At 40.4% G+C, this 13,248-nt stretch overlaps 1 protein-coding gene across 1 annotated transcript in view; it reads right to left on the bottom strand.

Moving 5' to 3' along the window:
- brinp2 (bone morphogenetic protein/retinoic acid inducible neural-specific 2) overlaps positions 1 to 13,248 on the bottom strand; it is a 209,032-nt gene that overhangs the window by 35,385 nt on the left and 160,399 nt on the right. The window contains exon 7 of the mRNA XM_080486630.1: positions 6,598 to 6,834. Within this exon, the coding sequence (XP_080342756.1) occupies positions 6,598 to 6,834 (237 nt within the window). The remainder of the gene's footprint in view (positions 1 to 6,597; positions 6,835 to 13,248) is intronic.

A 13,248-nucleotide genomic window follows, 5' to 3' on the forward strand; every position in this document is an offset into this window, starting at 1 on the left:
TACTTGTTCTCCCTATGTGTACTATGTGTACTTTGGTTTCCTACCACAATCCAAAAAGCATGCATATAAGGTAAATTGGTATCCATAGCTATGAATGTGAGTGGTTGCATTATTAGTATTATTATTATTATTATTATTATTATTAGTAGTAGTAGTAGTAGTAGTAGTAGTATTGACGGGGGAACTGTTCAGTTTGCACCCCATCTCCATCCACAGGTTGACTTCTAATGCCAAAGTAAATGATTTTGCCTGATCATACCTCAAAGTTTCTCAATAACAGCCAAGTACCTTTTGAGACCTTCATATAAGGCAACTTACCCTCCTGAGGTGACCAGTTTATTTCTTTAGGTCTGACTACAAAACTAGACTAAATTTTAGGGATAATTGAGCCATGAAGAGTGATATCGTCAGCACCAAGGGATGCATCAGTCCTTACAAATTACTTTTATGCTCCTTTGCTTCTGTGTATAACCATGAGGAGAAGTGGAATGAATACAATTTCTCGTAGAAGCTGTCGTGCCAGTGCTGTTAAAGGAGTTAAAGGTGTCCATTGTGAACAAACTTTTCACAGCTCACGTATAATAATAGAGAAGGTCTGTACTGGAGAAGCTGTGCTTCGCAGTGCACCTGCATCCTGCCAGTTTGACTGTCACACTGGGTTGAGCGTGAATGCGTTGCATGCGTACGTCCTAAAAAACGCTTTTTTCATTTGTGCTTTCTGTACAGTTCTTAATTGTCCTTTTGATCTGACTGCCCAACCTGATGGCCACATCACCACTCTCTTCCATTTCATACAAGCTCTGCTTGCTCAGAATATACAATTAACACGGTGCAGTGATTCATCAGGTATAGCGGCTCCTCGCACTGGTGACATTGTTAAAATGGCCGTCTGACTTCGTCTGGCCATGGTTGACATGAAGTGTTTCATTGTTCGCGCACTAATGAGCAGGACTATGGAACCTGCAGGTAGTCGAAAGCACTGCTTGTTCTTGTAAACAAAGACAGGTCAAGACCTTCAGCAACTTCACAGCATCTGAAGCTGGGCTGATTGTTAGAGAAGACATTATATTCTGAGCAAAAAGTTTAAGCGTGAGTCTGCTCGGAGGACACAAATGTAACTGTGGTAAAGAATTATGAAAGTGGCTGATATGCCTAATAATGGCTGCCATCATCTGTGATTTGCCTTTATCATATTCCAAGAGATACAGAGAGCCTCCGGACAAGCATACACTAATATCCATGCAGATTCTTTTGTTTTTCAGGGTTGGCAGAGCAGCTAAAAAGCATAGAAATAAGTCAAGAAATATGTGAGCAGTTGATAAGAATAAGTGAAAGGAAGGATAAAGAGTTGAACTTTCTTTTTTTAGTGTCCGAAATTGAATCTTTTGATGCAAAAACTCTCAGAATGGTTACAATTAATCTCATAGAGGCTTATTTAGTTCAGCTACTAAAATATTGAACATGATTGCAAGCTGATGTAAATTCTTTTTTAAAATCTAATGGCAGCAAAATAATAAAACCTGAAGCACCCGAAGATTGATTCAGATTATGCTTTACAGCTAATCTGCAAGCCACTACTTTCTCCAACATGAGCGGAATACGGCAGGACATGAAAGACTCACTTTTACTGTGGGATTTTTTTCCCTTCTTCCTCCAGCTCCATTTCTCTCAGTAGGGAGTTAACACTGTCTCCTTCCCCCCTCGGAGCAGGGAATTGAATCTTAATTACCAAGAAGCCCCGTCTTATGTTTCATGTATGAGTGACCTCATTTGTTAGTTATACCCTCTCCTCACTCTCTGCAACATGTATGGTGGTCGAGAACTCCCATCCCTCACGTCGGCTGAGGTAATATCCTACAGATCCGGCTTAATGGCTTGCTTGTTGGGTGGAACATGCAATTGATATGCTAATTCTCACCCCGAGCAGAAGCTCCATTATAAGATTGGCTCTTGAAGTTGGCATTTCCACCGGTGAGTCAGGGATGTGTTGTGTCACCTGTGCGGGCTAGTTAGTTTATTATCTTCAAAAGTCAGTGTTCCAGACTCAAGGGTGACGACTCGGCACAGGTCACCGGAAAACTACCGGCCGCTTAGAGCAGTGAGTTGTGCACAACTGTGAAAAGAATCTACACAAAGGCCATACAGGAGTCATTTTCATTTGAACCAAATGCAACTGCCCACTTGATAATAGAATGTACTTTATCTTGCAGTTTTAGTTGTTTTTTTGAGTAAACATGCAAATTGTAATGTATTTGGAGGCGGTCCAACAAAAATTGCTTTGCCTCCAGAAATGCTCAGCAGGGAAACAAATCTATAATCTACAATCTAATACATGAAGCATTTCATTTATTAATTTGAATCTCAAAAATTGTCAGTGCACATATTGTTTTGTTGAAAACAATTTTTTTTACACCAATGGGAATGAATTGAATATTTAAAAAACAAGCTCACTTTTTCTAACTACCTACAATCCATTCAGACTACACATCAATAAATGGTAGGAAAGCAGAACTAAGCAGTGCTCTGTTAAGCCAAGACGATCCCGGACGACGTCAAAGTGTGAGACTGGGAAGAAGTAAATTACAGCGCTGCATTGTGAGTTTGGCACTGCAATTAGAAAACACAGTGTAGAGAGCCGGTTATTAAGGAATCTGGTGGCGAGCTTTGAAGCTGGCTGTGTTTTCCAATTTCACAAAACCAAAGGTGTGATGTTCCTGACGCAACTTATTCACACCTTCCCAGGACATTATGCCGTCCACAAACTGAGGCTGAGATCTATGCAAAAAAAGGCGAGAGAAGAACCTTAGAGTGGAGACTTCTTCTGATTTGTATTCGAGTGCTATCGAGCCAGCTTTGAGTCTTTGGGTTTGAAATGGTGAGTGGCTAAGGTTTGAGGGTATAATTCTCCATGTTTTTTTCCTCTCGCGCACACAATCATTTCGTCTCTCTCTTGTCCTCCTTCTGTCTCTCTGGCACACACACACACACACACACATGAACAATCTATCACACACACCATCCTCCCAGTTGTTTTCCTCTCGCCACAATAAATTTATCAGCCGATCCCAGCAGACACGATTCAGCCCAACTTCCGAGGCACCCCCAGAAGCTACAAACCACTGTGTGTGTGTGTGTGTGTGTGTGTGTGTGTGTGTGTGTGTGTGTGTGTGTGTGTGTGTGTGTGTGTGTGTGTGTGTGTGTGTGTGTGTGTGTGTGTGTGTGTGTGTGTGTGTGTGTGTGTGTGTGTGTGTTTGAAGGGATTCAGTAGGAGGGCAGAGATGGGGGGAAAAAAGAGGAAGAGAGAGCGAGAGGGAGAGAGAGAGAGAGAGACAAAGAATACTAACACAGCGCTGTGAAAGTCAAACAATATTTGCTATGTAGATTACCTCCCTCTCATCTTTTGCCTTCATTTTTCATCCCTTCTTGCCCCATGCGAGGCAATAGCAAGTGTGTGAACGTGTGAGTCGAGTGTGTGTTTCCTAAAATTAGATAAAAACCTTGATGATCCGGCGAACGGAGGCATGCCTGTGGCTGGACAGTAAACGCCTGCCTGTTGTCGATCCTTGCAAGTGTGTGCCGCTAAGTGAGGAGCCGATGCTGATATTTTTAGCCCGTTACTCAAACACACTCGCCTCTAAAAATACTAAAGGGCTCATTTTTTTATGACTAACAGCTCAAAGTTAAGCTCCCGACAAAAACTATAACGTCAGCAAACAAGAAAAGCCTGGCAATTACATGCCTCCCTCTGCTTTAGCGCTGCGCATCGTTACAAAGACTTAATAAGCAGCAACTATGCAAAGTCAGGTGCTGTCAAAATGAAGCGACGAGAATGCAGAAAAATGCTGTTTACTTCCCTCGTGCCACTCACCCAAGCAATTCACACCTAAGTGGCAGCTCGTGCACAATCGCCTGAACTCTGCAGACGCAAAACACGCACACAAACTTTAGGAAAAAAATGCCAGAAACCTGTCTCCAATTAAATCCTGCCTACATCTTCCAAAGTCATTGAAACGGGGGCTTGTGATATGTGGAGCTGTAGCAACCCCCCCACCTCCATCCCAGAAAAAAAAGCCTCAGCCAATTTAGGAAGTGACGCCTGACTGGTTCTGCATCATCGCCACCATTACATGACGCACCTGTGTCTCGCTGTCGGTGATGAATAGTTTTGCTAAAGAAACTCGGCTTCCGGAGAATCAGCACACCATCAGGTGCTGGGACGACAATTAGGATGTTAACGAAAACATATGACTTTACCATCAGAACGCAATATTACTTCTCCAACTGATTGTTCCATGAACACAACTGACCTCGCTTGAAGTCTTAAAATGGTCTGACCACTCATCCGTATGGCTTCATCCCTTCTGATGCAAGAATTGATGAAACCTTCATAATACATTCACATATCGGAGGATGGGGATGACTTAAGACTCCTCGCAGACATGCTGAATTATTTCTAATTTGGTTGGCTGTTTCAATGAATGAGCCAGGAAAAGAAAGCTCAGTCATATTCTAAGTCTTGTGGGTTTAGAGTATGAATAAGTTAAGAAAATTGTGAATTCTTATTTATCTTACTTCAGAAATAATCATAAAAATACTAAGTCAGCTTCGTTCAACAGGATGGTGTCAGACAGCAGTAGAGTATCTTTTACGTCTCATAAAAAGGCAGATAATCTTTCACGTTTGTGAATAATGTGTAAGGTTAGAAAAAAAAAGGATTATGTGAGCATCTCACATGGGCGTCAAATTTTAAGTTAATAAAAAAAGATGAGTTTCCATAGTCATTATACATCAGACAATGAGTGCTAAAACAGAAACATTTACGCCAATTTATCTTTTAAGGCAAGTCGAAAACACAGGATAAAGATGAGGACAATTAACAAAGAGCTGCTCCTAATGTCTGCGCCGTATGAAGGGGAGCCAACATTAGTTCCAATCATTGTTTCAGTCTGCGGAGATTTACAACACCTGCTACTACAATCTAAAGTTTGCCTGCTCGCCGCCAGAGGATTCATACCAAATAACCAAGAATTCTCCCGGACGCAATATAAAATGTGTCGTGTACAGCATGCTGAAGTTATGTCGATGTGCATATATCAAGCTGCAGCAGTTGTAACCCAGGTAGATTATCGCTCGTCTCTGGTTGTCGGTTGTCAGTTCTTTCACAAGTACTTATGAACATAGTCACAAAAACACTTCACAGGTACATGCTGTATAAACAGAGTGTTATTGAAAATAAACTGCATCCAGCTTGGAGCAATAAATCATCACAATCCCACCTGCTACATCTGGAATCGCACAAACTTATGCAACACGAGTACGTGTCCGGCTGTCCGCAGCCCATCTCTCTTATTTCACTGTAATACAGTCAGTGCATAACCAGGCAGCTTTAACACTGAGACAACTGGAGGTTTTTTTTTTTTTTTTTTATTGACTTTATAAAGTCAACCTAGTCCTTCACTTATTGAAAGCAATGTGATTTTTCCAATGAGGAATATCTGATGAACTTCATGAAATCAGGAAGCTTATTTGGGGAGAGAAAAAGCTTATTTTCAGTTTATGCTTTGCAGAAAACTTTTTTTTTTTTGTAATTCTTCCTGGTTAAAATGAATGAATTACATTCGTGTTGAATGGTAGTTAAATACTGTTTTTTCACCCCCTTATATAATATATGCCGTTTTGTAGCTCCGGCAAAAGATGATTAAAATGTCTAATTTGGTCATCTCAGGCCCCGTTTCAGGGGTTCTCCTTTCAGGAAGTTTTGCATAATGATAACATTTGGGGGAAAAAACTGTCAGTTTACATTGTTGGTGCTGTTTGTTTTTGTAATGAAACCTCACACACATGCACAGAGAGAACAATACGCTTTCAACATCAAAAATGGCGAGTGCAGAGACCCGTACGGCGGACGGCGGCATTGGATTGCTCTTACAGGTGAATCTCAGCTCTCAGTCCGCTATTGGTTGTGATTGTCGATCTACTTGACCATGTGTAAAATAACGATTTGCTAAGGCCGTGGTACACATGCGCAGTAGCAGGGTTTTTGAAAAGTTGCTTTTTCCCCATTTCCACAAAGAGAGTCGAAGAATTTTCAAAAGGTTCCACTTTGGGAGCCATTTTCAAAAAGTTGCATTATTCAATGACTCTGAGCACTGTGGTTGTGTAAATGGACACCTACAACACAACAAAAGTTTACTGTTTTCCCTTTAAAATGTTGTGTAAACATGGCCTTATTCATAGAGACTCTTTCACATCACGGGGATGCTGATGGTCCCTAATATGATCAGCAATGACTTTTTTTTCTTCTAATGGCAACACTGTGATGGTTCTTAATAATGGTTAGATGAGGAAGAAGCTGGGTCTTCAGAGTCAACTAACTGTATGGGCTCATTTCAGGTGATCTAGAAATTGCATTCTCACCTGTTTTAAAAGGTGAAAATGATCATATTTTGATGAAAATCTAAACATTATGAGAGAAAATGGTTACAAAACATAACACATGCACTGTTTTCAGACACAGTTTAGACACTAAACTTCCCCGTGCAAAGTCTCTTTAAAACTTAATGCTGAGGCATGGCCAAAAATGCCTGCAGCGCCTACCTGACTCCATGAACTCTTGGTTGAAGCCGTTCCAGGCTTCTTTACTCTTGACCAGGTTCTCCTCCATGACCTTGATGTCAGCGAAGGGACAGTTGCATTCTGGGAAGCGAGGAGAGCACCGGCACCAGCAGTCATTGTTCCTGCAGAGCAGCTCACCCTCTGAGTTGCACGCCACATAGCTGAGGGCTGCTTCCACAAAACGCCCACGCAGAAACTCGGGCAGGACATCTTGCAGACCTTTGAAAATTAAAACGAGACAGGGAAATACATTGTAATGTAAACATCTTAATTTTCAGAATACGGCCTTTATGTTTTCCTTTACTTGCTGATTTGTATTAAGAATGCACTGTTACCTCTTTTCTTTGGCGTTCGTACGTAAAATCAATTGGTATTGAGAGCATCATGAGTGCAATGTGCACTAATAACACAATTCTTATATGACACAGGATTTTCACACATGAGGGTGTTGAAAATGTTATGTTGCACACTTTCATTTTAAATAAAGATGTAGTCATAGACATCGCAAGCTTGAATTGCTGTTGCTGGATAGGCACGTTGTTAAAAAGGCATGATTTTACCGCAAACAGATCTTCAACAGACATATTTTTAACCATGTAATACAATTTTCAAATATACCCTGTATCCACAATCTATGACACCAAGGTGACGGCTCTAATTGAAGCTTCAATATATACATAGGAACATCATCTATTAAAATGCTCATCTGCTTCACAGCCTGTGTACCATCACTGAATACTGCATAGAGACACTGACACTAATAACATGCCTTATCATGACAGAGGCTAATAGAAGCGACAACAGATAATAGCTGGCTGTATAGATATAGGAGGGTGTGTGTGTGTGTGTGTGTGTGTGTGTGTGTGTGTGTGTGTGTGTGTGTGTGTGTGTGTGTGTGTGTGTGTGTGTGTGTGTGTGTGTGTGTGTGTGTGTGTGTGTGTGTGTGTGTGTGTGTGTGTGTGTGTGTGTGTGTGTGTGTGTGTGTGTGTGTGTGTGTGTGTTCTTGCTTCAAAGGAATGGCCCACAGTTCAAATTACTTTCTAGTCTGTTTCATTTTTAGTGTCGATGGTTGAATGCATCTACGCGTTACACGAGTTGAGGAGCCCACCCAGGAGTATATTCCGCCGTTGCTGGGAGCAGTCACCATAAACAACCTGCTGTTTTAGCCTGTCATATGCAAGTTGTTTCCTTTCAGCAGCTTTCATTATTTCTTCTCCCTGCTGTGTAATGAAGATCCACAAATTATCATCAGCGCATGAATGCGTTTGGTATTTTTATTTTTTCAAAAGAGGATGGTAGATTTTCAGTTTAAATGAACATCTAATGAAACTGTTACTGAGAAGATCATTTTGAAATCTATTTTCATGATCACAGCATTTTTTTTTAGCAAGTTTGTTTTCACACTTTTTGTCATCTTCGTCTATATTGTGTTATATGCATTGGCTTTGTTTTTTTTTTGGGGGGGGGGGGTTCTTGCTTAAAAAATGTGTTTGGGTTAAAAAATTACTTCACATTATCTATGAGGTGATCATATCCCAGAGGGAAGTCAGTGATATATTACGTAAATACATATTGTTTCGATTTTGAACATGTGCATTTCAAAGGGTATCAAACATAATTGTTTGGCATATATATATGTAGTAGAATTTACAATAATTGCATTAATGAACGAGACACATGGTCACTGCTATGCTACATTGTTATGTTTAAATAACAGGTCAACCTACTTTTATCTAATAATTGTATCCATCCATTTTCAGATAAACTGGTAAAAACAACAAAAAAATGCAAATGAAAGAAATGAAGAAAGAAAAATGAAGACAGGTTTCATAGCAAGTGTGCAATTGTGAACTGGAGAGAAGAGGTTCCCACACTATGTTGTATTACAAAGCTAAACAGAAGATATTATAGGTAGTTCGATGCAAAAGTGCCTCATATGCGCCATTTGATACTGGAAAAAGACCCAATTATGGCCATGAAGGTAACTGGACCTGCTCGATGTTTTGAATCTGTATGGGGCCTTGAATTGTAATTACCATAACCTGGATCACTGAGGATGTTTAGAGACAAAGCTCAACAGAGCTGTTACTGATTACCTATCGTCTTTCTAGGGGGGAAATTCTTCATTCGTGGATGGATGGACGGATGGATGGATGGATGGATGGATGGATGGACCATTATGGCAGACATTTTAGATGATACATGATGTCAGTAATAACCATGGGTTGTTTAAGCCACATAACTCTGGCTAATTCTCACATTAATCTGGTTAATTCCTCATGATAGATATGATGACTCCGTAAACACTCCCTCTTTATCATTGAGTGCATTCCATTTGTAAAATGTCTAGAATATGACCAAACTTTGTCAATAACATGACAAATTAGCATCCAAGGTATGTGTGCCATAATTTGCAGTCAATAAACTTATTGGATATGTGACTCTCCAGATGATGATGAGGAGGAGGAGGATGACGCAAATATATGATCATTAGCAAGAGATAAACATCAGTTTTGTAATGTGTGACCGCGAGAGGACAAATGTGTCCATTGTACTGATGGAAATAAATGCAATTAGATGTTAAAATGGATGCTTCTAGAAATTTGGAATACAATGTTGTCGGTCCTTGTACAGTTTCCAAAGTGTCATTGAAGAATCCATTCACGATGTACTAATTGAAAAGTCAACCCGCAGAGTCAAGGATACGCTCAATCACTGGGAAACATGTCCTGACTTCATGTCTTTAAACAGCAGGTGACATCACATTTCAACACCGCACTCTTTTCAAAAATTTAATTCTAATGAAAATACAACGATATATTAATTATTAGTGCTAAAGTTTCCTGTCTGCACAGCTTATTAAAGCGAATCAAAAGTGGATGTGTGATCTTAAAAGTGCTCCATCGTCTCTGAGGAACCAGCAGGCAGCTTTCATGAGTCTTGCTGTGGAGCACTCACGCTGCTCCTCTGAACCTGTCTGTTGGTCCATGTCTGTCTCCCTTTCGGTCTGTCTACTAATCATCAATTTGTTGTGTCAAAAGCTTCCTCTCTCTCTGCTTCACAATCTCATTCTGGATGATTTTCAACAGCCAAGTCAATCCCGCTGTGCCCTGCAATGAATATGCATGTCTTTTCTTTGGTATTTACTCTTTCAATGGCTTGGAAAGAGATGTAATTAGTCACATTTTTTTCCTCTTCCATGCTTTGGCAGGTGCTGTGAGGTTTCTGCATGTGTGTATGTTTGTGCGTGCGCTCGCTCGCTCGTTCCCAATCTGGCAGGGGTGTCTTCAGTTTGGGAGACAGCAAGATAACACTCTTCCCCTCAGCCGGCACTTTATCGCTCTTCCACCTCATTGTTTGTTGATGTTTTCCTTCAGTATGTAGTCTCGTTTTCTGTCTTTTGTTCCATCAGTTGTATTCACACTGTCAAACTGGTAAAGTAGTGGTAGTACCAGTCTCGTATGTCTGTAATTAAAATCACATAATAATAAATCACCATTATGTGAAACGTAGAAAGAAAAAAAAGCGAAATGCTTTAGTTAACCTTTTCTTTACATGCCTTTTAATGTCTGAGAAAATAGAAAAGCATATTTGACAAGTTGATGATCCGATATGGCAGAGACAATGATATACAGTCATTGTGAGCCATTATTAAGTCAGAGGCAAAGACAGGAGTGTCTTACTTGGACTAATTATTAGAAAAATATTGTTGTGCAGTCACCATTCCTCAACACGAGTTTTCACATTCATGTACTAACACACAGGTTCTGTGGCTTGAACAAGATTGAGTCAACAGAAGGAGAGAGTCGGTCCTCCAACCGGATCTACCAAATGAGCCACAGTCGCCTGAACTGAAACTTGTTGAGAACTTATGGGTTAAGAGGACGGTAAAAAAAAAAAATCTCAGACCCATAGTAGAACTGGAACCTGCTATCGAAGCAGCGAGAACATAAGTAACTGATCAGGCTGATCGTCCTAATACCTCAATGCAATGATCAACCCCTCCAATTTAGTTTGGCTTCTCTTCATCACAAGTTTGTTTTTGAGTGATCTCACAACATCTCCTCATATTTTTACGAAACTGGACTTTTTAATTTGACAACCTCCTCGCCGTTAATTATCCGAGTACTTTTTTAAGAAAATCTTTAATTTGTTGTGTAATGAATCTAAAACACTAAGCTTCCACTAAACAGCACGGAATGTCTTTCATCTTTTGCTCAATTTAGTGCAGAAGCCTGAAAAGATTCAAGATCCATTATACTCCACTTTCCTTTCTCCTATTTTAAGGTGAAAGATTTTACCTTCATCATGAAATATCATGGCTGAGGCGCTTGATCATAACAGGCCGGAGACGAGCCATATCGCTTTGTCAGTCTGTCAGAGAGCTATAGGCCTGCTCAATGATTGGCGGAGTGGGAAAATTATTCTGTCTCAAAACCTACGGAATCAGGCGGGACATGAAACCAATTACATCAGTCCCTTCAGCAGACTCCTGAACTCCAACAAAGTGCGGATCAGACTGACAGCTTTGGTTCTCCGGGTCATATTGAAATCTTGATATAACGCCGCTACTGCAGACATTTTCAGACTGCATGAACTCAGCAGCTGCTTATAGTCGATAACATTTTTCATGTTAGTTCATCAGATTTCGGGGCCTTAATAGAAAGTCATTGTTGTGGCGACTTTTCTGTTGTGATAACCCCCCTTCTCTCTCTTTCTTTCTGCCTCTCTCTAATTGAGTGTGTTTAAGGCCCTGTTTACACGACAATGTTTTCAAGTGAAAATGGAAAACTTTTGTTGTCTTTCGGGTGTTTGTTTACACCTTCATTGGTGCTCGGAGTCACTGAAAATGCGACTTTTTGAAAATAGTTCCTAAAGTGGGGCGTTCTAGAAAATACTCTGACTCCATCTATGGTTAGACGGCGGAAAGCACAACTTTTCTGAAATACTGCAACTGTGCATGCACGAGTAGGTGGACAGTAACAACAATAGCAACTTCCAGAGTACTCCCAGTGCATATTCTCCTGAGACTTTGTAGTTTTATAGTTGAGAGTAATCCATAATGACAATATTACTTCACCGTTTGTCCATAGAAATGTCCGAGTACTGGCCATTGTTAACGTTTATTGCGAATTATCTGCTTTTCTGCTATGTGTCTGTAAAACGAACATCATTTTCAAATCATTGCTGTGTAAACGTGGAACTTTTCTGAAACAAAAACGCTGAAGCGCTGTCGGGTAAATGGGACCTGTGCATATTCTTTCAACGTAAGTTCAGCTTTCACTGTCTGGAAGTTATTTAAAATGATGTTGTGTTTTGTTTTTTGTTTTTTTTATTGTCATGTTAACAAAAGTGACACCTTGGTAAATCAGTCTAAGAGTTATGGTTATGATACATACCAACAGTGACAGGATAAGATAACCACGTTCTATATTAACATTTCAGATAAACTTTAGCTTTCAACTTGCGTGCTCTTCTTTACCAGTCTTCTCCTCTTTGATGGCCACCGATGCTTACTGCCCTTCTCTATTCTCACTTCTGCACTGCGTTTCTTTTTGCCGTCACTGCTTTAAGTTTCTTCTGGGGCTCTGATCATTGCCAGAATCTGCTTGAGCTGCAAAGTTACCTTGGTGAAATTTCCCCTTTCAATTGCATGAGCGTGTGCCATGCTTTCCTCAAATCCTTAGTCTGGTTCAGTATATCTTTCTGAAAAGATTCAATCCTTTAAAGTGGAACCTCTTGGGCGGATTCTCGGACCGCTGGAGGATTTTGTTTGAGAATTACTAATCTGGGCATCAGTCGGCTCCTGATGGAGAGACAAGCGGTGCTATTCTTAAGCTTTACAATTTCTTTGTTGAGATCGAGGGCTGCACGGCAGATTAGTGGTTGCATCATAGCAAAAAGGTCAGGAGTTAGATTACATGCCTGGGACCTTCTGTGTGGCATTTGCATGTTCTAACCATCTGTGTGGGGAGGGTGCTCTTGGTACTATGGGTTTTTCTCACAGTTTACAATCATGCATTCGGGGTCAATTTTTGTATCAAAATTGTCTGAGGTTGTGAATGTGACGTGTGTGACCCGTCCTTCACAAACTTGCTACTCTCCAGCCCAAGAGAAAATCCTGACTTTCACCTTCCTGTAACTGCATTTCTTATTATCTGACAGACAGTGATCTCATCACTCAACGTCGAGTGGCATTTTAGCAGCACAGCCACTTCCCACCCAAGTGAAAGATAGGATAGCCACCTGCTACAGTTCTTTCTTTGGACTTTACTTTTTTAGTTCAATGGTTGTCTGCTGACTACTTTACTGACTGGCACACTTCCTTTACCGAGTCCAAACCTTACTCTACTTGCACTCTTCACACAAGTTTGTTTTTTGGACCCTAAATTTCTTTTCCAGCACCATCAACAGTTCTCCTTAGTTGGTCATTGTTCTTAATCATACGGTTAATTAGTTATTGCTCCCTTTTCCATTTTCGTTATCACTATTAAAAACTTAAACATTTCCCTCATGATCTTAGTTTGTCTTACCTTAATGCACCTAACTCTTGCTTAACGTCAGCCAAGACTGATGATAGAAGAATATATTGATAATCTGGAATAGGGTAAATCTCTATTTTAAAGCAATTCC

The sequence above is a fragment of the Lipophrys pholis genome (assembly GCF_963383615.2).
Source record: "Lipophrys pholis genome assembly, chromosome: 1".
In the NCBI taxonomy this organism is placed as follows: domain Eukaryota; kingdom Metazoa; phylum Chordata; class Actinopteri; order Blenniiformes; family Blenniidae; genus Lipophrys; species Lipophrys pholis.